This window comes from Gavia stellata, chromosome 1 (assembly GCF_030936135.1).
Source record: "Gavia stellata isolate bGavSte3 chromosome 1, bGavSte3.hap2, whole genome shotgun sequence".
Lineage (NCBI taxonomy): Eukaryota > Metazoa > Chordata > Aves > Gaviiformes > Gaviidae > Gavia > Gavia stellata.
This window is the reverse complement of record NC_082594.1, coordinates 86,388,379-86,414,582: the sequence shown is the minus strand read 5'-3', so window position 1 is coordinate 86,414,582 and position 26,204 is coordinate 86,388,379. Positions and strand designations below refer to the sequence as shown.

The 26,204-nt window shown below is 40.0% G+C and overlaps 1 protein-coding gene across 2 annotated transcripts in view; it reads left to right on the top strand.

Annotated features, from left to right (window-relative positions):
• The window catches only part of SH3KBP1 (SH3 domain containing kinase binding protein 1), a 236,441-nt gene that overhangs the window by 66,365 nt on the left and 143,872 nt on the right, over window positions 1-26,204 (top strand). For both annotated transcript variants that reach the window (XM_059815901.1, XM_059815892.1), the window contains exon 3: window positions 13,652-13,775. In XM_059815901.1, coding sequence (XP_059671884.1) covers window positions 13,652-13,775 — 124 coding nt within the window. The remainder of the gene's footprint in view (window positions 1-13,651; window positions 13,776-26,204) is intronic.

Sequence of the window (26,204 nt, the reverse complement as noted above, 5' to 3'; positions counted from 1 at the left end):
GGCTCCCAATGAAAACAAAGCAACCAAGTGGTTTCTGCTCTGAGGTGTCAAAGTTAATATTGTAAAGGTAAAAAAAATAACACCCTACACCTGAACCTGAAGCTGTTTGCAGTGAAGTTTAAATCAAAATACGGCCTCAAGTTGCGACGGAAGGTTTAGGCTGGATATTAGGAAAATTTTCTTTACTGAGAGAGCAGTGAAGCATTGGAACAGGCTTCCCAGGGAGGTGGTGGAGTCACCATCACTGGAGGTGTTCAAGGAACGTGTGAACATGGCACTTCGGGACATGGTTTAGTGGGCGTGGTGGTGTTGGGTTGATGGTTGGACTTGATCTTACAGGTCTTTTCCAACCTTAACGATTCTGTGATTCTGTAAATACATCTGGGATATCCTGTAACTTCTAGAAGCTGTCAGAGTATCTGGGAGAAGGAGCATTTTGTCTTTTCAGTAAGAAATACAGTTCAGGGACAGGATGGATAGAGAATCCTCTTGTGAATTGCCTGAAAGAAAACTACTTAGCTTTGCGTGCAACTGCTTGAGTTCAGTCTTTGTCACAAATGGAAGGATACTCCCTTCTGCTAAATGAGATTCCTCCCTATTTTTTTTCAAGAGATGTTTGTATTTATATTAATTATTCAATGATTTTTCTGATGGCTTAATTTTCTCTGGTTTGTGTTTTGCATACACACACATTTATCCTTTACAGTGGAGAGCTACTTTCAAGGTAAGCTGCTGTAGGGAACAAAAGCTAAGTCATGTATTGTCATTTTTCCTGTCTTCCTGAGAGTTGTGTAAGTCAATATTTAGCAGAATTTCAAGGCATAGTTCTGCATATATGTAACTGGAGACGTAGCAGTTCCATAGTTAAGGTTACACTAAAGTCTTTACTTGAAATGTAGGTGAGCCCTCTTCCACACATAGGAATAACACTCAGTGTCTTCCCTCAGCCTACAGCACTCACAGGCCAGGAGTGTATCAACTGTTCTAAAATGAATTGTTCTTTTCTTCATAAGTTGGTCAGCAAAAAGTCCGATTAAAAACAATTGCTAATGCTTAGATGAACAGATAGGTCTTCCTTCTACATATAGCATATGCAGCTTTTTCCTCTTGATTCTTATTTAAATGTAAAAATGAAAACTTATGTATTAAGTTTTTAAATGAAAAAGTACTTAAAGGCAATTTCCATAGGAGTTTGTGGCTGCTGGAATCTTCTTGTTTCTGCTTGCTGAGTCAGTCTGCGTCATCATTCAGTGATGCTCCACAAGGAGAGCAGATTCACAGGAGTTGGTCCTGGAATTTGAATATATCTTTATATATGGCAAGACTGTACCATTCCTTCATCCTTGATGACTCCTATGCACCTGCTGTCTGTTTGCTTGCTTTTAACTTTCATCTTCAAACTTTCCTTTTCCCATCAGCAGAACTATATAATTAGTGCTTTTCTTTCACCTCTGTCTTATTTATAAAGCTGGAGGTCTAATAGCAGTGAGCCTCATGCATCCCAGTACCACAACACCCATTGGGAAACACCATAAAATGGCTGACTGCTTGGAAGGAGATTTATGCAAACAAAGATCATACTTTCTCGTGCAACTTTTCTTATCTGTAAACAGGAATCCTGCTGAGTGTGCTAGGCCGATAGAATCAGTTTTTCTCATGTGGATTTGACCATAATATGTCCTCTACTTTTTTTTTTTTCTTTTAGTACAAGCCAGCGAGTCTGTGTGACTCTTATATCCATGGAAGTTTGTTTAAAGTTTCATGCTGGCTGAATTAACACTAGGTTGAGAAACTGCAAAAGTAGTTTCAGTATGATGCATTACTTCAAAGGTAACATGCCAATCTCTTTTGCAAACATGGAGTAATTACGGGATTGAGTAATTTGAGGTGAGGACTGTGATCACCAAATCTTCTCCCATCTGAGATGCTAGGTTGCACCTCTCCTACAAATATCAATGGCATATCAAACTCTCTTAGGCAGTTGTAGCATTCATCATGCCTTTTTTAGTCTTGAGCAACACTCTTTGCTGTCCTGGATCAGTGTTGAGCATAGTTATTTCAACTGTTTGCAATCTTTATACCTCTTTTCTCTCGGATAAGACCAAAATATAGAAGGTTGTTCTGCTTGAATAGATTAACCCATCCATCTCCTTTTGCCTGCTTGTTCCTTTTCACAGCTGCAAAAGAGCAGACAGAACATACGAAGGGCCTAGAGGTTCTACCATGAAAAGCTTTGTCCAGAGACCTTCAGTCTACTAAGAGAAGGTAGTTTGAAGCATAGAGAACAGCTGCTGCATTTCTCCATGTCAGCCAAGGAATTTTTGAGACCTGTTCTTTAAGGTTTGGGTCAGGTTTCCCAGCTCTTTAGACTTTATGAATAGGACTATCTTTTCTAAATATCAAGTCTTTAGGATTAAGTCTAATGCTTCCAAAGAAACATGTGACCTACTTTTTATAAAGGGTTTTACATGGTTCCGGGATATCTTTTAATGGGGACTATTAAAAATCTTGCTCTGAATCTTTTCCATTTCATCTCTTTTTTTTTTTCCAAGAAAGGACCTCTTCAATCTTTGCAGTAAACTTTTGCATACCAGATATACTGGAAAGAGAACCACCACTGAATATGAGCATATCAGCAACATGCTGAAACTCAGAAGGCTGCACTAGACAAAAAGAAATCCACAAGGTGCATGGCCCATTCCAAACTCACATGAATTAACCTGTACCTGCTGTAACGTTTGCAGGAAGCAAGGTCAGATTAAGAAGGAAAATAATTAAATAACAAATTTTGCTTGACAGCCGCAAGGGTTGTAAGACTTGAAGAACGTGGCTGTCAGAAGCGCTGAGGAACTGCCTCTGCCATCAGTTCCCTCTTGAAATTGTTGGTGCTTAGCACCAGGAAAAACAGGAATCATAATACATTTTCTTGTGAAGCTGTGGCAGGTGGATGCCAGCAATATTTATGAAGAGAACTCTAGCCCTAAACTGTCAGAGTGCAGATAGAAGAGTGTTAAATTCCAATCTCTGATTTACAAGTCTGGCAGTGCATACTATTCACATGGTGTGTGATTTGAATAATGATGTGTCTACTCCTGATCTCATTAACTCTGATTTAATCCAGGATCTTATTTAATTAATGCCTGCTAGCTTTCATACAACTGGTTACATACAACTGAAAAATCCTGTAACACTGTAACTATCTTTCCAGATAAATATTTTCATGAGCCCTTTTTTTCTTCTTGAAAAAGTCTCAGCTTCTCTGAGGGGACTTTTTAAAATACTGATGCATCTTTAGGAATCTCAATTTTAATTTTACATGCAGTGGAATTACACAATGCTTGCCCCGTCTGTGTAGGTTTGGTGGACTTCTCTGCATAACCTTTATAACTGTATGCTGTAGAAGGTTGAGTAATTGGGTTGATTTAATAGAGTAGCATGTATTTGAAGACAGGTCTATCAAAGAACAATAGGAATCTCTGTAATTTGCCTAAATCTTTTTATGGTACAGTTCTTCATTCTGTAATGTAGAATTATGTGATTAAAGACTTTTATAGGAATTTGTATTATTTTTCCCGACTTGTTAATTGGAAAGAAAAATGGCTGTTTGGACCGTCACCAGGTTTTTTTAAGTGTGGTTGAATTGAAAGTTTTGAAATTCTGTGCAGCTGTATTTTCTGTATTTTGTATGTATTGCTTAGCAAAGTTACTTTCTTTCAGGTTTTTTGGGTTTTTTTGGTTTGTTTCTTTTTTGCTGTACAACATATCATCTAGAGAAGATAAATCCTTTTATAAAAAAATTCTTCCATATGATTTGAAACAGAATGTAAGGCACTGAATGAGTCAGTTAATGTTGTCATTAGAAAATCCTGCTGTTAAGGTTCATCTGGGTGTGATAGGATTGTGCATGAAGGATTTGTACCACTTGGTCTCTCTCTGAACCTGTCTGTGTCATAGAGATAGTTTATCTGGTTATCTAACACATTACAATTTGTGATAATGTCTCCCATTGCTTTTTTTCTAAGAATGTATGTTGTCTCTTTTTCTGTATTTGTCATCTACTTCAAATTGGATGGTTGTGAGAAGGAACAAAGATACAACCCTGGAAATTAATGGATTCAAGTAGTTTCTTGTATGTCTTATCAACTTTGCTTTACGTGGTAATATGCACAGGGCTTTTTATACTGACAGCAGAAATATTTCTACTATACGGAATATCCATTTATCACCCTCTAAAACTGTAGTCTGCTACAGCAGACTTTTTTAATATCGCCAAGTGCCTGTGGGGAAAGGCTATTAACATGGTAAATTCTGGCAAATCCCACTCTGCTTGAAGAAATGAGGAACGACATTCCACTTTCAAGCAAAGTAATAATGCATCTAATAGTTGGATGAAAATGGAGCCTTTGTGAGAAGAAACTTAATTCTATTAAAAAGTGAAATTGCTTGAATAATTTCACTCCGCTGGAGCTGGACTGAAGGGAAACTGGCCGAGAAGCATCTTTTGTCCCTCCCCGGAGTACCTTGCCACAGTACTCACAGATGCAGGGAGGAGCATGCATGTGTTTCTAAGCACTTGCAGAGGTGTGTGTGTACATGTGTTGAGACCATTGGGCAGCTGAAACACAGATTTGTACTGTACTGTTGCCAAACACAGGTGAAAGGCAGGAGATCCAACTGATGAAAGACTGGCTGGCCATCCATTGTCATGAAGGTTACGGAGGTGAGACAGGAGGAGGAAGGTGCCAGTTAAAGAGGCTGGTTGCCAAGCATCTTCCCCATGGCAATTCCTGCTGCAGCAGTGCCTCTTGCCCCAAACCCCACTACTCATATACGTTGCTAAATATGTAAAGCAGAACAAATTTTCAGCCCCAGATTAAAACTGGGGAGGAGTGTGTACTGCAGGGGTTCACTGGGGGGTGCTAGCAGACAACTTGATGGCAGTATGAAATAAGGAGGTCACTTCCAGTTCACCTGCGGGTTACAAAACCTGCTGCAGCCATACAATGTGATTCTTTGTAAGGTTTCAGAAATGCAAAGCCTGTATCAGCTCTGCAACTTGTCCACTTTAATTTTTAGAGTCTTTGGGTCACCATCTCCCAAGTGCATCGTACATGGGTGGTGGGACTGTGTGCCCCTGTACTCGTGACAAGTTCTGTTTTCCTCACCTCTTTAATAAATTTATAACAAGCTTCTGTTTTTGTACTTCGCACCTACCCGGGGAACCTGCACATAAAGATCCATGAATTTACTTGCTGTCTTTCAAAGGCTTCTTTAAAGATATCTTGTCACAGCGCTTACAAAATGCTGATAAGTGCGTATGCACCTGGCCCATGCTAATCACTTCTGCTTCTTCATGCTTCCTGCCATCTGCTGTTTCTGTTAATCAGTTATACTTTTTCTTACACCTAGATTGTAACATCTCAGAGAGAGGTACTGTCATTTTTCTGCCATCATGGTGTGGAATCCATAGGTGCTGTTAGAGTATCTGCTAGAGAGGAGATCAGGAGCAGAGCATCAGGCCTGGACCACTCTCCCCTGCTCAGCACATGAATGCTGGGGTCGGGATGAATCAAGTGGCTTTGAATGGCATCCAGCACCCAGCATAGCATCTTTTTCCTATTTGCCTTTTTTTATTGCTCTAATTATTATTTTCAGCCTTGGTCTGTTAAGTACATTAAGATGTAAGGAATTGCTTGTCCTAGTGGTAGCGAAGCTAATCACTGCTGTAGCCAAGCATGTCTCCAAAACCCAAATCACAATGAGCAGAGGGTGTATTCTTTTTTCCTCCTGACTTTCTCCAAGACAATTGGTGTTTGGTGCACATTTTTTTTAAAATGTGCTCCCCACTTTTCTTACTGTTGTATTCCTTGCTGTTTGTTTCTCATACTCTATTTTTTTTTCTCCTTCTTTCCCCTTTCTGTTATTATTTTCTTTTCTTTTTTGATAATTTTATAAAAAACCTAGATGGTACGTATAGGTGAATATGAGCTGTCTTCTTTTGAACTGAAGAACGAAGTTTGAGGCTAAGGTCATGGAAAAAGGAGATTTTCTTGACGTGAATGGACACAGGAAAACACACTCATGTTCATATAAAAACAGAGCTGAAAGATTGCCTAAGACTTAACCAATCTGAGTGTTTTGTTAATTTTATTGTAAAACATGCACTCAGGTTTCTAAAAGCGCAAGGCCTTCTACATATGCAAGAGTGCATATCCTATCTAGAAGACCTTTTATTATCAGAAGGATGTACAAAAGACATAACAAAGTTGTATCAAAAAAGGAAGAATGTGGAGATTCTTTAAAAGACAAGCTTCAGTTTGCTGTAGCATGCTGGGCATTGGCGTGTAGGAGAGTAAAAGAGGAATTCAGGTGTGGCAGAGTGTGGCCTCCGTAGAGCTGTGGTAGAGAGGGCATTGTAGCACGGACATCTCAGGCTGGGCTAAACAGGGAATGTTCAGACACGAGTATCACAGAGAAGTTACCAGCAGTTTAAGCAGGAGCTGGTTGCACAGTGCCTCCGGTGGCACAGTATTTTTGCAGTTCATATAAAATACACTGGATGTAGGAGTTAATTTTCTTTTGTAACAACAGTTGCTGTGTCATTTCATAGTAACTTTGTTTGTTGCAATTTGTTTGCAATAAATCCAAACTATTCATTTTTTACATGAATGTTTTCATGTGACCCAATATATTGTCCCAAATGTTTGAGGTGTTGCTTCTGTATTAAGTAAAATTTATAAATAAAATTAATAATAAAATCAATATTTAAATGCTGCAAGAACAACACACATGACAGATGGGCTGTTGAAGCCTTTACCTATGGCTATGTAATGAATTTATGATTGTGCAGGCTAGGTTGTAGATGCCTACGATAAATAGCTGGCAGCATCCTGACAGGAGGCTTTTCAGTGTTCATAAGGCCTTCCATCTGAGAAACAAGGGGGGCACTCCAGGCCTACCTAAGCAGCCATGCAAGCAGCACTTCTGACTGTACGTGGATGGCGTTCAAGAGTTTATTTGCACTGGGAGAGAGCAAAACAGAAGATTGCATCTTTTTTATGTAACACAACAAGAAAAAAAGGAGGGTAAGGCACATCAGAGCCTTCATCCTTAACGTGCTTTGTTCTGCATACTGCTGCTGTTACTGCTGGAACAGATGCACTGTTCAGCATGTAAAACTCTGTGAACAAATAACGCTTTTCTCTATCAAGCTGTAAATCAGATAGAAGTCATGTGAGCCACAGAAATAGACTTGATTTTGAAGGCTAGATACAGAAACCAATGAACTCTTTGAGAGAGGCTTAGGAGACTGTGGTTTAGGAATAACCCCAGAACTAGGCAGTACTAGCACAAACCAGGAGGCTCATAAACTGTTACCCTATTTTTATTCAAAGATTATGTCACATGCCTGACAGGCAGTTGGAAACATGTTTCCTATAAACTTGGGATAAGCTGATAGTGAAAGAGGCGAGAGGATATGGAATCTTGCTGTAGGGAAACAAGAGCATAACCTTTGTCATGAGCTCAGATGATGTGTGCAATAGCAGTATGGGATCTGTGCAGCTGTTAGAAGCTGGGGGATGCTGCTGGGGAAGCACACTCTCCAACTGTCCTTCCCACTTTACTTGCTGACAGAGCCACTGGTAAGTGTCTCTTGTCATGACCAGCTAATGGAGAGATCTTGGTCTCAATCATGACGCTTGAAGGTCCCATGTTCTACCTCTGTGTTTTGGAGCTGATACTGCCCTAGAAAGGAGAAGCCAAAGACTAGTGAATCTCAAGTGATGCAGAAGCCAGGAAAAGAAAAGCTAGGTGGTTTCTTTGTTGTCTCTGAAATGTTGCCATTTTGCTTTTTATGGAGTTTAAGGCTAGTGCTATGAAGGCATACTGGATTTTAGTGCTGCCACCATCTTTCTGGTTGAAAATAATTTTCACATTGATGCTAGTTCAGTTGCTGGGAAAGTTTGTTCCAGCCTCGCTGCCAGATACATTGTTTATTTCATAGTAGAACTACAGGAGTCTTGATAGTATCAAAGTTGCATTTATATCTAAGCACATTTATATTTATTCAATAACTCTTAACTAGTTTTAGTGAAAATGTCACAGGAAATGACTCAGGAAGACTAAATATTGCATTGATGTACTCTGCAGCAGAGTTTTATTTTGAGCTTTTCATATAAATGGGTAATTGAATTCATATATTGTTTGAAGTTGCAGACATTGTTTGCAGGAAATCGCGGTGGCAGTTGTCTCTTGAAATGTAAAGTATGGTTTTTGAGAAAAGAGATTAAAGGAAAAGCATTCTGTATCTCAGAGGGGTCAAAGCGCTCCTGACATTTCCATTGTTATCTTTTGATAATTCAAATGTGTTCCGTGGTTTCCCCCGGCTGCATATGATGCTGGGTTCTTATTCCTGCTCCCATATTTGGCTTCAAGCAATGTACAGGCTGTAGATTTTTGAATTGTGAAAGCCTCGTTATTTCTCAGCTTTTAAGTCTTTCAGTATGCATGTGTCTTGTTTTCAAAAAGCTTTGATTTTGATTAAACGTCTTGCTTCCAGTATGTAAGAACTGTTTTTCTCTTTGCACATGGAAGCCATAGATAAATCACCTTGTAGTCTGATAGTGATTTTTCTCATAATTTTTCATGGCTCCCAACAACTATGAGGAATGAAGAGTTGGCTGGAGCATTTCATACCTGCAGCAGCACAGAATAGCATTTCATTGCATTTACAGTCACGGAAAGGGTTGCAGCAATTCCCTCAAATGTTTTCAGCTGAGTTTCCTGTAAAGGTCAGAACTGCTAGAGTAAAAAAATTTTGAAACTTTGGTGCAGTGAAAACGGCAGAAGTTCTTGTACTTTCCTTCAGACTTGGTAACAGATACTGACTGTAACTTTTGTGGCTGACCTAACTCAAGCATTTGCTATAAATTGAAGGAAGCTTTTTGATAGATGAGCGGAAACTTCAGCATGTAGACGCAAAGATAGAATGGACTTTTTTGTTGAAAGGTAAAGAATGATGAAATTCTGAAAACAAAGCTAGGTCTTGCAAACAACAGTAGAAAAATAGCAGGTGAGCCAGACTTTTCTCTTTGAAAACCACCCACTGCTCTTTTTGTCTCTCTCCAGCTTGACAAGGCATGTGTCATGTCAATGTGTAACAGTTTTTGAGTTAAAAAAGGTGAAAGATGCTTAATTTCTAGATTTTTATAGGTTGAAATAGCCATTTAATAGGGTACAGGTACACTTGAATATATTGTATTTTGCTATGTGATGGAGTTTCATCACACTATATAATTTGTTGTTAGTTAATATTTTGTCACGTTGTAAAGCTCACAAGCTTATGGAAAATGTCTTACAAATTTTCTGTGGCTCATACTAGTATGGGATTGGATTAAAGAAGATCCAAATACAACCAGCTCAAGTATTGTCTAGGATTTTGTGTTTCATTGGACAAACCACATTTCAAAGTTTGCTAGAAGAAAATAATCTTTTCAGGGTGATCTGGCTGTTGGCATCTATGCAGTATGGTTGAAGCCTAGTTACAAAGAAAATAATAATTGTTTTAGATATTAAAAGGGTGTACAAAGTGTAAGGGCCTTCAGAGTACTCTAAAATGTGTTTACATTCCCATAATATCTTTGAAATTGTAATATTTCATCAAATCAGGCTTAAAGTTTCTTTTTAAAGCTCACAGTAACTTTTTTCAGAGTTTCTCAGATCAAGGATGCCTCTCCCCAGTAAGAACTGCTTATCATATTGGAATCACTCTGAAACCCCCATACACAGGAGGTGGAAACTCTCTTAAAATTTGTGGCGTCAAGAGGGCCTGGTTTAGATTTAGTGGTTGAAATGTGAGACCATTTACTTAAGGGCTGGGTTCCCAAGGCATAGCCCCTTGAAAATGATCTGCTAATAACCTGCAATTATCTTTGTGTGGGCTAGGAAAAAATGCAGCATTTTGACCCATGAAATTTATACTGGGCACTGCCCCAAAATCAAGTTATCAAATAGTACCAAAGATGAGGTTTAGAGATATTTTTGAAGCTGTTAGCACTGCAAAAGTCTACCTCTTTGCAGGTAGGCTGTGTGAGTGAGACAGCTGCTCATTCTGCAGAAACATCTCAGTATCGAGGGAGTGGGCAAGATGCTTGTGGTGGTGTGAAGAGCCAAGCGCTGCGCTCAGGATCCCTTTGAGCCACTCTTCCTGAGGCTTCTGTGTGGGGCTGTCCATGGACATTTGTCTTGTGAACTTGGTTCTGGAAAGGGCAATCTACGTCACTGAGTCTGGTCCAGCTAGTGCCACCACAGGGATTCCTAGCAAAGGTGCTCGCACTGTGTCCTTTGAGGAGACTCAGCATGCCGCACATGTCCCACAGTACCTGTCCAGTCCCCCTTGTTGTACTCAAGGATGGATTGGCCCACAGTGTGTGGTGGTTGTATCTAATCAGGAGGTGAGTGTATTTGCTGTAGTCAAAATTCCGCCACAAACCAGTGCAAAAATCCTAGTCAAGATGTACACTGAAGTCCTTGCCTTGAAGTTGGCTTGTTGTATTCCTGTTGATTTTTTTTCAGGAGCAAAACAAGGCTTCCTCAAAAAGCTGTCAGCAGCAGCAAAGGCACCAGAGTCATTCATCTGCAGACTTGAGGGTGCAGCACTGCTTTCTTTTATAGCAGACAAATTTCTCTGTCACTTTTGAAGTTGCAAATAGATTTTAAAAATAAAAATCATTGTACTGTTGTTTCAAAATTTGTGAGTTGAGGATGTAATTACATTCGGACATAAAGAATGGAAAATAACACACTAATGACACAGAGGAAGCAACTTCTGGCAAGATGGCATCTTCTGTAGTCTTGTGGTCCTGTTCACATGAGAGTGCTGTTTGACTCACAAATTCTGTTTAAACTGTAGATGATTTTTTAATATACCGTGAGTTTGTCAGCTAGCTGCAAAATAAATTTAAAGCTTCAATACAACAAGCCTTTGGGTGGACTCTTTTGTTATATATTTTAATTTTTAAGGCTGTGAAAAAAAGCTCATGGAATAATGTATGTATTAGTCTAGTCAGTTTTTTTTAGAAAGTGATATAACATTTTCTTCTAAATGCATGCTCTGTTCTTAAATTATCCTGTGGTTCACTTTTATACAAGAACTGTGTGCAATATTTCTTCTTCTAACAACAGCAGCATCTATCACACAGACGCATTCACCTTTCATACACGTATTAATTCATATTTGTTATTTCAGTTAGGATGGTTACTGTGATGAGTTGGATTTTAGATACTGTTTTACCTGTGTGATGGCACTAGATAAAATATTCATTGTACCCTTGGTGGGCAGCAGTTTATAAAACTTTTATCTCTGCTAATGGAATACTGATACACAGTAAATGCCTTGTGCAGATACAGAAGACTGTCTTAATGTTGTGTAGCTAATAGTTCAGCTTTGAAATACCAATTGGACCGGGGACATAAAAGGTTAAAAAAAAACAATTATGAAATTCAGGTTTAAAGTGCATCTTATAAAGAGTGACTTGGAAATTCTTGTTTTGCTCGATGCTGTTCTCAGATAACAACTTCAGAAACTTCATATAGAAATGTGCTTTCTATGGTTTTGTGCTCATGCCTGATGTGCTGGAAACATAAATAAGATCTACAGTATTTCCTGTGTGTGGTACAGTGCTGTGGGATGGGGGAGGTTGCTACTAGACTGGGATGTAGAAGAGGGCAGTGAATGTATGAGAGTTGAAAGGGAGGGGGAGTGGTAGATGTTTATAACTAGGAAAAGAGTTTGTCTGAAGCCATCACCTATCCCTGATGCCTGCTCAATGTAGAAGATCTCATCAAATTTGCAGATGATACCAAATTGGAGGGGGGCACTTGACATGCTTGAAGGTAGGGCTGTTGTTCAGAGGGACCCAGACAGGAACATTATGAAATCCAGCAAGTCAAGTGTCAGTTCCTGTCCCTGGGAAGGAGGAATTGCTGGCAGACATACAGGACGGGGCCTGATGGGTTTGGGAGCAGCTCTGCTGAAAAGGACCTGTGGGTCCTGGTGGACAAGCAAGCTGAACATGAGCCAGTCATGTACCTGACATCAAACACAGCCAACAGCATCCTGGGCTGCATTAGCAGCCTGCACATTGAGAGAAGTGATAATCCTCCTTTACCTGGCACTCGTTAGTCCACATCCAGAATACAGTATCCCATTTTGAGTTCACCAGTGAAAAACAGACATTGATAAACTGGAGCAAGTTCTGTCATTGTGGCAGCTGGAGCATGTGCCCTGTGAAGAGATGCTGAGGGAGGTGGGCTTGTTCAGCCTGGAGAAAAGACAGCTTTGGGGGGACCTTCCAATACACACAAGGGGGTTATCCAGAAGACAGAGCCAGGCCCTTCACAATGGCGCCTGGTGGGGAGGACAGGAGAGAGAAGACAGGACTTGAAAAGCCTATACTCAGGCTGGGTATAAGGAAATTTTTTCTCACTATAAGGGCAGTCAAGCAGTGGAGCAGGTTGCTCGTGAGGTTGTGCTGTCTCTGTCCTTGGAGGTTTTCAAGACCCAGCTGGGCAAAGCCTTGAACAGCCCCGTCTGAGCCCAGAGGTAAAGCTGCTTTGAGCCAGAGATTAGAGTAGAGACCTGCTGAGGTCGCTCTCAGCCCGAGTGGCTCTATGATTCTGACCTAGGACAAAGCTTGGAGCCAAAACTTAACTTATTTTTTCCTTAAGATTTGATACATGGTTATAAGCAAATGTTTTATTCTTTTTAGTGCATCAGTTACCTCTCTGTAAAGTGGAGGTAATGCTACTTGTCTACCTCATTGGTGTTTCAAGATAAGATATATGAAAGGCTATATGTTGGATGCTTTGGCAAAGTAGGTATAGACAACTAAGCAGTTAGGCCTTTAAAGTCTGCCTAAGAAGCCGATAGAGAGGTATGGTGCATCTTCTTAAGCACTACCTGTGAAATCTTGGGAGGCTGTTTTCTGTGGGTTTACTTTCATGAAACACCACCATATATATTTTCTCTGTGTGCTGTCAAAGAAGTCGATCACCTTAAAAGGTAGTCAGCTGCAAAATGTGTTAGTGTTAGCAACGTCTCTGACAGCAGGCTCTCTATATGCTTCTGCCAATTATGGTAACATTTGTCATATTTTCCTAGTTAATATTTTTCTTCCTGCTATGGTTGTTCTTTCTGTGGGCTTCTCAACAGAGGGGAAGCAGTCTTAGCTGCCCTTATATCAGGAGCACTGTACCCAGTTCTGCCCCATGCGTCAAAGGTACAGCTAATTGATGGATAAATGGATCAACTGAGAAGTCTTTTTGGTTTTTTTTTTTCCCTCCCACCTTTCAGCTTTGGTGATCTTTAGTAAGAGATTTGCAAAGCTGTCCTACAATTTTCACACATAAATAAGGAATTGACCTCTTGTAGAAAGAAAAAAAATAGTATCGGTTGGAAGAGTTACTGAAAATTATTTTCATTTTGTGTTATTTCAACTTATAAAGAGTCTTTGAAGTAGCATTAGAACAGGCAGGGGCATATACATTTAACAAATCTTGGGAGCTTGAGATTTAGAATATTCTGTAATACTTTTTTTTTTAACTGTTTCTTCTTTTTGTTCTCCCTCTCCACCTGCCTTTTCTTCTGCAGGAAATAAAGAAGGACATGAAGAAAGAAAATACTGCCAACAAACCACCAGAGAAGCCTATAAATGAAGTTTCCAATGGAAGCCCTTTACTGTTGTCTGAGACAATTATTAGAACGAACAAAAAAGGTATAGTATATGGAAGCTTAAATACAGATTAAATTCAGACCTTTAAAAGAACAAAATGTAAACCTTCTGTGTTTCTAGAATAAAGCTAGACTCTATTTAACTGTAAAGGCATAGCAGGAATAATAATAATAATAAAAAAAACTCATTGTCCTCTTAGACTGGCATATGGATGCATGTATTTTGTCTAATATTTCCACATTAATTTGCACAGACATCCATTTCTTCTTGAAGAAATACTTCCTAGATATGTTTAAATAAGGAAATTTGTATGAGGAGATTACTAAAGCTTATTAAAGTAAGGAACTGACAGCTTGCATATATGGAGGTTTTTGCACAGTGGTGACAGTCCACATTCACATATTCATGTTCTATCTAGGAAAGGGACTGGTTACTGACAGAGAACTTTGCAAAAAAAGAAGAAAAAAGTGGAAAACATAAAGCTTAACACATTAGTTTCCTGGGAAGTCTTTATCACTGTCTTCTGTTTCAAACTGGAATGTGTGCTCTTCATGTCTGGCTTGACACCCAATGCAGATTCCTATGCAGGGTTTTGAGTTACTAAAATGAAAGCCACCAGATTTTCTCTTTCCCTAGCTCCCAGTCCTGCTCTCAGAAATACAGAACAAAACAAAAAATTGGCAATATAAAAGTTGGATTTTTCTTTAGGCTATGTTTATGTTCCCATTTTTTTGTGGGAGGACAATTGGCTATGTGGAAGAGATGGGCTGTATTTTTTTCTGGAGAATTCACTGGATGGTTTCTTGCTTGCTGTCTTATACAGAATAATCTGCTGTCATTAATCATTGCTGTAATGTAATTTCCATTTTGGCATGTCTTCTATGCTGTTAGGACTATGCATATGGAAATTTCCTCTTCCGTATTATCAGCGAATATTGTATTTGATCTGGCAGTTTGTCTAGAGGTCTTAAACCTAAGGTTTGCAATTGCAAGTGAGGAAGATTTAATAATTTCTGCAAAATCTCTGACTTCCTTTAAAATGTGAGGAGGAGTAATCTCCACCTCTTTTGCAAGGAGTGATGTCCTCTGAAAGAAAAAATTGGAAATAAATCTCAGAAAACTTTGTCTTTTGGGTTTTCAATGTCATCTTGAATCTGCAGACACATCCAACATTTCTGCTTTGGGTCATGGGTTTTTCAAGCAACAGCGGAATTAAATTACCAAGAATTATTCTTTTTTGTGGCTGCTGTACAGAACCATATGAGTAGTTGGGAAATTATCTAGGGACCAAGTCTGTTCCATATTGCTTCAGCTGCTGTGTGGAGAAGGGTAATAGCTGTGGCAGATGCAGAGATTCAGTTCAGTCACAAGGGGATAGCACTCCAAATATGATACTTAGAGTATAGGCTTTCTCCTCCTCTTTCTTCCCTCTGGCTCAGAAGCTTTAAAGGATTCAGGAGATAAAGAAGTTCTCTTTTTCTGTCTGTAGCTGGAGAATACAAAACTTCATGTTTATTGAAAGGAGAGAAGCAAAGACTGACATGAAGATCTGTAGCTGGAGGAAGGTGTTAAGTTTGGAAATAGCAGTTTTCATATTAGGATGTTATTGCATTGGATTTTGTTGGTGGGGATTGCACTTCTCATGGCTACCTCTACATGGTGTCAGGGTTCGCAAATTTTTCGTTTTGGCTGCTTCTCCACAGCTGTTTCCATTGCTGCAGAGCAAGCAGTTGCAGCATGCCGTACTCCAGCAGTACAGCTAAGGATGTGTGGAGCATAACAAGGCCAAGAGAGCTTGCCCTCTTTTTTTCTGGGGTCCGTTTGAGCATGGTGCCAAAGTAGCCTTGTTTAAGTGAGGACAGCTAAGCAAGTAGTTACTGTTGTGTTTAGTAATAGAGAGTCTTCTAAAATCTCCTTGTGGAAAGTGTTGCAATATTTTACTGAAGAGGGAGCCCTAAAAGCCACAGGGATTATTTTCTTCAAGTATTCTTGTGCTGTAATTTTTATTAAGCTCTACCTCAGTCTGTTTACTTATCACAGAATGTGACCTGACCTGAAAGAGGGTACTTTTTTTTTCTCCTTGTTGGTAGGAAGTGAGGAGAAGAGGGGTGCATCTAAAGGTCACTGTTCAGCAGTGAAAATAGTAGGCAGTATTACTTACTTGCTTGGGCAATGTAATCTTGCTGCTTGGAACTTCAGAGCAGATGCAGTGATGTGGGAGTGAAGCATTCTGTGCTGGTGCATTGTTTCTATTACCAAGATGATGATAAGTGCTTTTGTACTGCTGTGGTGTTACATTGTGTAGTTTTACTGCTTAACTTGGTTGGCCTAATTTAAGTTGCAGCACTTCAGCAGGCGTTTACATTTTGAGCAGAAGAATCTTGGCCTATTGGGCTTCTGGCTTATAGAGAGTTTTTCCTTGAGGAATATTGACAAATGTCCAACAGTGGTATTCAAGGAAAATAGCTTATTTATTTATAAGAAACGTCTAAGTAACTAAGAGGAAAAGAGTGGATTTCTGAACAAAAAAGATATTTAGGATCCAACTTTATATCTTGTTTGTTCATGCTAATTATTTGTAAGCACTTTGAAATTAGGAGTTCTTATAATAAAATCAGTGTAAATTGAAATGCCTCTTCTAAAGGCTTATTTAATCAAATAGGAAATGGACATTACTAGTTTGGATTACAGATGTAATCTAGGAACAATTTAAAGTTGGTGTAATGCCACCAGTAGTAGCCTACCTGGGTTAATACTTCCATTACATAGTGAGGGTGGCAACTGATTGTGGTATTATTAGTTGTAGGTCACCATCTGTGAATCATTCAGGTTTTTGTTATAAAGACCAGGAGAAGATGGAAGGAGTTGATTTTGTCTGCTTTTCACTGGGGGCCGTAAAACCGGAACATTTCTCATCCTTTAATAGACCACAAATAGTAGTGTCATAACGGAAAGAAATGATAGAAATGAATGCTGTGGTGGACATAATTTAAGAGACTGTTACACTCGGCCTTGATGTATTTGTGGGAGTTAATATCTGTAGGTATTTCCTCTCTTTACAGGGTTGTAAGTATGATCTAGAAGTTAGGGCTACACCTAAGAAATAATGGGCTTATTTTCTCTGTCTGCCACAGAATTACTGTGTAACTTTTGCTAAATCACTTAAACTCTGTTGGCCAAATTACCACACTTTAATTTCCAAGATCAGGTATCTTAATATGTATTGATTTTCAGATAGGCAAAGGGTTTTTTTCTGATTTATTGCAGTGGCATATCCAAATTTTGTCATAACTTCCAGGTATTTCAGGTGTCTCTGCCTCAGGCTTCCTACTGGCAAAACCTGGGTTTATACCTGCCTCATAAAGATGCTGAGATCTGTTATAGCATGGTAGCAATGGCAATTAACATCTAGGAAACAGAGCATTTTAATATAGCATTTGTGGTGGGTTGACCCTGGCTAGACTCCAGGTGCCCACCAAAGCCGCTCTATCACTCCCCTTCCTCAGCTGAACAGGGGAGAGAAAATACAACGAAAGGCTCGTGGGTTGAGATAAGGACAGGGAGATCACTCACCATTACCGTCATGGGCAAAACAGACTCGACTTGGGGAAATTAGTTTAATTTATTACCAGTCAAAATCAGAGTAAGATAATGAGAAATAAAACCAAATCTTAAAAACACCTTCCCCCCACCCTTCCTTTCTTCTCAGGCTCAACTTTACTCCCAATTTCCTCTGCCTCCTCCCCCCGAGAGGCACAGTGGGACGGGGAATGGGGGTTGCGGTCAGTTCATCACACATTGTTTCTGCTGCTCCTTCCTCCTCACACTCTTCCCCTGCTCCAGCGTGGGGTCCCTCCCACGGGAGACAGTTCTCCACGAACTTCTCCAGCATGTGTCCTTCCCACGGGCTACAACGTGGGTCCTTCCCACGAACTGCTCCAGCATGGGTCCTTTCCACTGGGTGCAGTCTTTCAGGAACAGACTGCTCCAGCATCGGTCCCCCATGGGGTCACAAGTCCTGCCAGCAAACCTGTCCAGCGTGGGCTCCTCTCTCCACGGGTCCACAGGTCCTGCCAGGAGCTTGCTTCAGCGCAGGCTTCCCATGGGGTCACAGCCTCCTTCGGGCATCCACCTGCTCCAGCGTGGGGTCCTCCATGGGCTGCAGGTGGATATCTGCTCCACCGTGGACCTCCATGGGCTGCAAGGGGACAGCCTGCCTCAGCGTGGTCTTCACCACGGGCTGCAGGGGAATCTCTGCTCCGGTGCCTGGAGCACCTCCTCCCCCTCCTTCTTCACTGACCTTGGTGTCTGCAGAGTTGTTTCTCTCACGTATTCTCACTCCTCTCTCCAGCTGCAATTGCACAGGATTTTTTTTCCTCCATTCTTAAATATGTTGTTACAGAGGCGCTACCACTGTCGCTGATGGGCTCGGCCTTGGCCAATGGTGGGTCCGTCTTGGAGCCGGTGGCTTTGGCTCTATCAGTCATAGGGGAAGCTTCTAGCAGCTTCTCACAGAAGCCACCCCTGTAGCCCCTCCCTGCTACCAAAACCTTGCCACGCAAACCCAATGCAGCATTCCAGTAAGTTCATGCTTCACCTCTGAAAGGCTCAAAAAAGGACCATTTGCTCGAGTGTAGAGATGGGGTTAGGGAAACATAAGGTCTTTGTGCTTTCCCTGACAGTTCCCAGAGCTGCAGCAGCTCTAGGCTAGTTTTGATGGGTGTTTCAGGTGCTGCATTATCAGCCCCTGCCTAGGGAAAAAGGCTGTGGCACTGAACGATGTGTCTGAAGCTGTATGAATGTCAGCTCTGGTTGGCTTACATATCCTTTGCCAGAATCTGGGAGGGATCATTCTTTTGCTTCTCCCTACAGTTCATATGCCAAGAAAATCCTTTCCTTGCCAAGTGTGGGTCTTTTAGTATATCTTTTCACTGCTCCAGAATTTTTGGTTGGCATGTAGAACTATTGTTCTAAAACTTCTGTAAAGCTGGCTTAAAAAAATATATATCCTTTTTTTTTATTTAGAATTGGCATTGTTGCACCCTGCTAATAACAGGTTGCGAAAGCCTTTTCTTCCCTGAGAACATTTTCAGATTGTTTGAAAAAAGCAAAATTATCACTATTGTTACTGTTATTTAATAACGTAAGAAAATTACAGTCAGGTCTTGGAACAGGAAAACACTGAAAGATATCTTTTTTTTTTTTAAAATGCTTTTCCAACATGGTGAAATTCCATCTTTTCTAAGCTAACTTTCAAAATCTAAAAACAGATTTGAAGTTGCGCAACTGTTTCAGATCTGTCATAAATTCAGTACAATCTTCATCCAGGTATAAAGGGACATAATGGAAACTTGTATTCAATGAGCTTAACTGTTAAATGGCTGTGGCCTATTTTAGGATAGTTTTGTTCTGATTTTTGAGTATCCTATTTTTAAGTATCCTATTCATTGTGTTATTTTGTGAATCTGGGAATACAAGCCCACTTGCATAGGCCAAATTGCAAAACTGGAATTGATAGGCTGTATTTTTTAAGTAAACCAACAACAATTGTTATACAAGTAAACATGTTTGAGGAGAAGATATATTGCCTTGCCAGATGTATTTGTTTTACATAAACCGTAAATGCATTCTGCATTGAGGTTATTCAAGCCAGCAAATCTGGAACAGCTCATCGTGTGTTACATGTTCTTAATCAGAGCCAAACACTGAAAGCAAGGAAATGTTTTTTCTAGTTCTTCTGAGAATTATTTCTTTTACCTTCCACCCTACATTTAAATAATAAAGAGAATTTGCATCCTATCCTAAAAGGGAGAGTTTTGTCAAAGTAGGTTTGATGCTATAGTAGGTTTATGTTATGAATAAATAACAAGTCTTTTGTATGCAAAACCGAGATTTAGGCCTATTTTTGTAAATAAGAGAAATGGGAAAAGTATTTTACAAGAAAAATGCGTCATCATTTGGTTCAATTATTTTATGATTATTTGGATACAGAAAGAGACCCCATTTATTAAAAAGACAAACTGATGGAGACTCAGCATATGAGTGTGTTGACTCTGAGTTTTATACTAAGTAATGTATGTAAGCTATGATTCTGGTCCTGTTTTTCAACAGAAAGGCAAACCTCAAAATTCCCTTCATAAAATCTTTTATTACTAAACCTAGTGCAAACGACTGCTTTTGTTGCGTGCCAGTCATGTGTTCGATGAGGTGTCTGACCCTCAGTATGCTCAGCTTTGGTTTTCCTTTCAAACACAGGAAGTTTGAAGGCATTAATCTGTCTTTTGGTTGGATTATCTTTCTGCTGTTTATATGTTCAGGCGTTCTCCACATACAGGCTGTGGTGTTCCCTTGCAAATACTGCCAACTGCAGAGAAATTATAGCTAGCATGAAAAAAAATCCTTTTCGTTTTTAAGATCAGCTAATTGGTGTATAATCATTATACAGTTTACACAAATATGCACAAGAACATACTTCTCAGCCTATTAAGGTTAAAATATTTGTACAACTTATGACACAAACCCAAAATGAGACATAAAAAATTAATGGCACAGGAAACTCGAATTCAGCAAAATATTTATTCTTTAAGTATAAATACCATATCTGCATATGCATAAGTAGTGTCTCAGATAATATACATTTCCTTTAAAAGTACTGTTTCTTCAAAATAAATACTTGGATAATTTTTACCCTCAGGTAAGCTACACTGCACTGAAAGGCACTGCTTTCAGTTCAGAGAGGCAGGAAAAGACACCGGTCTGTGCTGGACGTGTGGGTGACAGCCAGAAAGAAACTTGTGGTGTGTGTGATCTCTAGTGGTTTAACAAATTTTTTCTGGAGGCAGGCGAGAAGGGCTCTGTCCCATGCTAGATGAAAGATCCCTGCTTGGTAAAGTTCCCTTTTGATTATTCAAAACCGTATTGTAGAACAGGAATGCAGAGATAGGTGTTACCATTGTTCTAAATTTGAGATTAGTCTGTTGACCATTTACATGATTTTTTTTTTTTGGTCTGGAAGAAAGATCTCAATGCTGTCCTCTTGCCAACAGTGAAATGGGTGCTCACTCATTCTTTTCAAGCAGATCTTGTTTACAAGTCCTATTTAAATAATGATTTAATATATTTAAAATCTAAACTTTTTTCTATGCTATGGTCATTTGCTGCCCTGGTTTTCAGTTAAGGTTTCATTATCTCTCCAGATTCCAATAGCTTATTCCAGTGAGATCATTTCTTTTCCTGTTGTTTACTGTGCAGTGACCCCCATCTTCTTTTTATCCTGAGTGCCTACCCATTCTTTTCAATTACTCCTTCCTTGTTCTCTGCAAAATGCCCAAATGCTGAGCCTTGATGTACCTTCTGCAATTTTGCATAGTTGGATCCAACCTCTGGTGTGGGATCCTAGTGAGTATCATGAAGCTCTGTGTAGGAGCAGCCTGTAGAAGTCAGTTCTAGTGAAACAACAAAGTCGGTACCAAGCCCGTGATCGGGATGGTTTTCCGACATGAATAACTCAATAACAACTAGTTTGTTATTAAGCAGGCATTCTTTAATACAGCGCTGGGCAGCACTGGGGATTGGTCCGGCACGAGTGCTCCTACGGGTTAGCAAAGCACCTCAGTTCATATACAGAAAAATCATACATATTACTCAGATTTCTAAAAAGGGCGGTCTTATGTGGATGAGTTCCTGGAATTCATTTGCATAATCCAAGCATGCGCAGTAAAATTAGGGTTAGGGTCTTTTCACCCTCTGGTGGTCGTTCATAGTCTTCCTCACACTGCCCGCTAGTTGAACTTTGGGCTTCCTTTGTCCATACATGGTCATGGAATTGGCTCATCCATCCTTTGGCCTCGGAATGTTACAAAAAGGTCAGTTTGAACTAGTTCTTTGGCACTTATCTTGACACAAAGGTCCTGAGTCCCTGTTATCAATGATACACTCAGGAGGCATAATGAGCTACCTCAAGGCCCATTTGATCTTGTCACGAAGGGAGTTACATGTCTTGAAACATCCTATTAGCAACTCTGCTCAGCAAATAACTAAAACTATGCAAGTAAAGCTTCTATGTATCACAGTAGGGGCTCAGCCAGGGACCGTCAGTGATTTAACCCTTCATTCACTAGAAATCCCTCTTGGTTTGAATTGTAATTCCAGTTCTATCCTCTGGGCATATTCTGTTTGCCTAGATGTCCGTCTTCTTGTGTGTCATATGTTTAGCTCTAGGAATCCCATTTATGGACCATGCTGTAAGAACACTGAACAAAAATACAGCTGCTGCATCTAGGAGCTAACTATATATACACCTGTGTGTGTATATATATATGTATGAAGTAAAGTAAAAGATAACTAAAAGAAGAATACAAGGGAAGATGCATTTTTTGGATGATTGCTATCAGGCTAACTGTTTTCAGGTTTCTTGCAGACAGAGGACACTTGTTTTAATGAAAAATTTAAATCTGGATCTGCATTTGGAAATTGGGAGGGCAGTATGGAGAAAACTGTGACAGCTCTGAGTTTAAAATTTAACAGGCACTGTTGGATGCTGACACCCAGGACAGAGTAGAGGCAGAAAATGACCTCGCTGGGTGAGCAGTCGCTGATTGGCATTCTGAGCAGCTTACACATGAGAGGTAGGTAGTTATGGAGGCAAATGAGGACATGAGTTAGGTTTGTTGGTTGTTTTTTTTAAAGGCAGATCCAGAAGTATATTTGTATCAATGGGAAAGCAGAGATAAGTGAATTTTTAAGGAAAAGAGAGAGAGAACACGTGAAGTGGTGGAATAGGGCTACAGTTGAAAGAACAAGAAGAAAGTCTTTTTACAAGTAATTTGTGCAAACATCTAAAAAATGCTGCACTTGAAGGAATAGTCAGCAGAGTTGCATCCTTCTTTCAGGAACATTTACGAATTCTTGTTTAATCAGTTAAAGGATTTTTTCCTTTCTAAAAGATTTGCAATATGTTTTATGTGTCTGAAATACAAAGTGAAGTCATATATATCTTCTAACAGTTGTGCAAGAATTTGCTAGTTCCCTTTTATCATAGTATGTGATAACTGTCCAAAAGTAATAGTCAAGGGCAAATATGTTGTCAAACTCAGGTACAAAATGTTTTTCTATTAGGAGTTATATTGAAGTCGCCTTTAACACAAGCCAAAACCAATAAAATAATACTAAATGCTAGAGCCATTCTTGTTAAATTAACAACAGTGAGTTTAAAACTTCCTCCTTTTTTAAAACTAAGTTTCCCCATCACAAAAGAGACTGTTTATTTTTCCACAAGGTTCTGCAGAGAAGTGTCTCCCTGCTGCTAGCAGTTCCCTCCTCCTCGCTGCTGTAGGCTAAGTCACTTGGCACCTAGCAAGGCCCAGATGCCTTTGAGGTCTGTCCCCGACCTTCTGCCTCCTGACTGTAGCTGTCTGTGTCTGTCTCCTTTAGCCTTTCATCCAGGTGGTGTGGGATTTTCAAGAACAGCATGGCTGACTTGACTTGAAAATCAGCAGACCAACCTTTCTCCCCTGTCCCCTTTCACAACTTTCTGTGATTAAGAAATGGCAGAAGACAAGCAGGGTGGCTCACCTGAAACTAAGCCTTGGAGCGAGTCATTGGGGTCACTGTACATTTCCCAGTGCCTAGCCTGGGGTATCTACGCCTGGTAGCTGGAAGCTGTGACAGGAGAGAGTCAGACTTCCTATTCTGTGGTAGAGACAATAAAAGCAAAGGAGCAATGCAGGGATACTCTTTGTGGAATATAAAACATAACCCTATCCGGAATGAAAATTTGGGGTCAAGAGAGTATACTTTGACTGTGCAAGGTAGTATATTTTCCATGAGCTCTGAAACTTTGCCAGTGTACTTTAAATGGGGTCAAGAATGGTTGTCTTGTCATTCCTGGAGTTAATCTTCATGAATTTGTAACTGCTACATTAAATATGCCCCTGTAAGTGTGCTCTCACACTGACAGGCAGATCCTTAGTTCAGTGCTGCTTTACCTTTGCTTGCTTGGATGGTAGCTGGGACGGTGCTGTGTTGCTTTTATGGGGAACAGGGAACTGGCGTTAGCCTTCCCTGCTGGGCTGGAATCAGGGCTGTGTGGCTGTTGACATCTTTCCTCAATGCCTGTAGGTAATGATAAGAGCCAGCCGTGCTATGGTAAATTACAGCACTAATCAGTGTACTGAGGCAGTTGGAGGTTTTTGGCTCATGTGACAACCATAAAAACCTTTGAATGATTTCTGGGGTTGTAGGTGAGAAGCAGGACCTGTCAACGGCTCCCTTGGGTCTCCTTCAAATTGCAGTGTCATGTGACATGAGTTGAAGACCTAAATAATTTGTATAAATGATTGCTCTGAGAATTTGTTCTAAACCCAGTAAGCACCCCTCTGTAAAGATTTTTGGATGTATGTGGAAGTTTAATGTAAGCATACACCTTAAAAATTTAAATTTATTTATTTAAATACACCTTTGTATTTTTTTCTATGATTGTATTTTTCAAAAACAGTTCCATACTTGCGCTCTGTGCATTGGGATAGAGTGACTTTTTCTGCTGCTGTTGGATCACTTCAGTGAAGGAAACTTTTTGACTTCTGTCTACTTGGACCAGAAGGAAACTACAATGATTATTCAAGAGCTTCCTCTTCTGATGGATTGATATTTATAAAACCAAGTTGGGATAAACTTCTGCAGTCAGTGGCAAGAATGTACACAGCAAAAATGAATCACGGCTGCTGGTAGGAAGGATTGTCACTGCCTTGATGGTTTAGGATAGCTGAGCAGAGAGTTCTGCTTAGAAGTATGCTGCGGGAGGTGAACCAGCTGCCAGTCTGGAGTTTGGTTAGGAGTGTGTGTCTGTGGAGGGGATTTAATTCTGAATGTGCTTTGCACAGGTATTTTTCACCTGTTCTCTTGCCCTGCTCCCTTTCCCGATTGCACGTATGCAACATTTAGAGTGCTTTAAGCAATGCTTTGCTGTTGGCTGGAAGTGACAAGAAACTGTATGAAAATATTGCCCATAAGGCATGTTGTTTGTGCTCTTCTATGATCTGTGATAGATTCTGTGAAAAATTTTACTTCCAGGAACTGATAGAGGCTTTAAAAACTTTATTTTGATAAAGTGACATGCATAGAATGAACTTGGCACTGCGTTCATTTTAATTATTTTTCACACGCTGTGTGAAATACTTTGGTTCATCTGGTTAAAAGCCCCTGAAGTTAGGGAAGTTTGTTTTGGTATAACTAGATTTGAAAAACACATAGAGATATCAGACAGTGTTGATAATGCGTGGCTTGGATTATTCTGAGTAGGATGGTATGATTAGCTATGTAGGCTTTCAGTTTTCAGATTCCTATATTATATAGGTGCAGTGACTCGAGTAACAAGATACTATGCCTGCAGAAGTATCTTTCTTGTTTTGACTGGCATGAACTTTCTTAAATTTTATTCATTGACTACTTCATGCATGTTTTATCTTATTTGAAAATTCCTCCCTTACAGTCTACTCCACCATTATCAAGGTGCTCAAAGCATGGAAAGTTGTGCTGTTGTTAATGGTGCATTGTGATGTATTGTACTGTTAACCATATTTTTTATGGTTATCTCACTGCTTTCTAATGTTATTTCACAGTTAAGATGCACCAGTAGTTTGCAGTAGTTCCTATTCTATATCTTTATGCATTCCCTTTTCAATTATAAATACATGTTTGTGCCTGTTTCTTGCTTGGTGTTAATTTGTAATATCATCCTCTTTAAAAATTCAAAGCATGTTGCTGATGATGTTTAGTTTCCAAGCTCATTGGTAGGGTGGTTGTGCTTGACAAGGGAGTGAAACATGGAAGTGCTGACAAGTAGCTGATAGCTAATTCTTGGCTCCAAGCATAAGATTGCAGTATGAAAGATTATTATTATCTGTCACACAGCAAGAGCCGTTATTTCCTAACTTCAGCAGCAACTTTATTTAGAAACTGAAGCAGAGGCTGAGCAGAGGTCCTCATGGTGAGAAGTAGCTCCCTGCAGATGCCCAAAGTGGCTGGGAATGAGTTTTGAAGTCAGAAGGGGTGTAGGGCCATTAGCATGGTCCTCTGCCTGGGCTGCATTGCCCTGGTGAAGCCCCTCATTCTGCTGTGGCTGCATCTTCATAAATCTGCCACAGACTATTCCAGAGAGCACTGGCACCTGCAAGGACCACAGGCCACCTGTGGCAGCCCAGGATACATCTGCTTCCCCCCAGCAATACTTGGCTGCTCCAGAATCTGTTTCTGATACTGTTTTCTCTGGGGACTGGATTTTGTCAGCGTTGTGCCCATACAGTGCTCAGCCTGGCACTGTATTCATTGCCCCTATTTCTTGAGTAGTGCGCTACAGTAAATGACAGGGATAACACTGTGTTTAGTGATCAAACAGGGTACAGTAGCATCCCAGCTGTCCAGTAGCTTGAATTTAAGCCATCATATACTTTTAAGCAGCTCTTTTTTACCCTG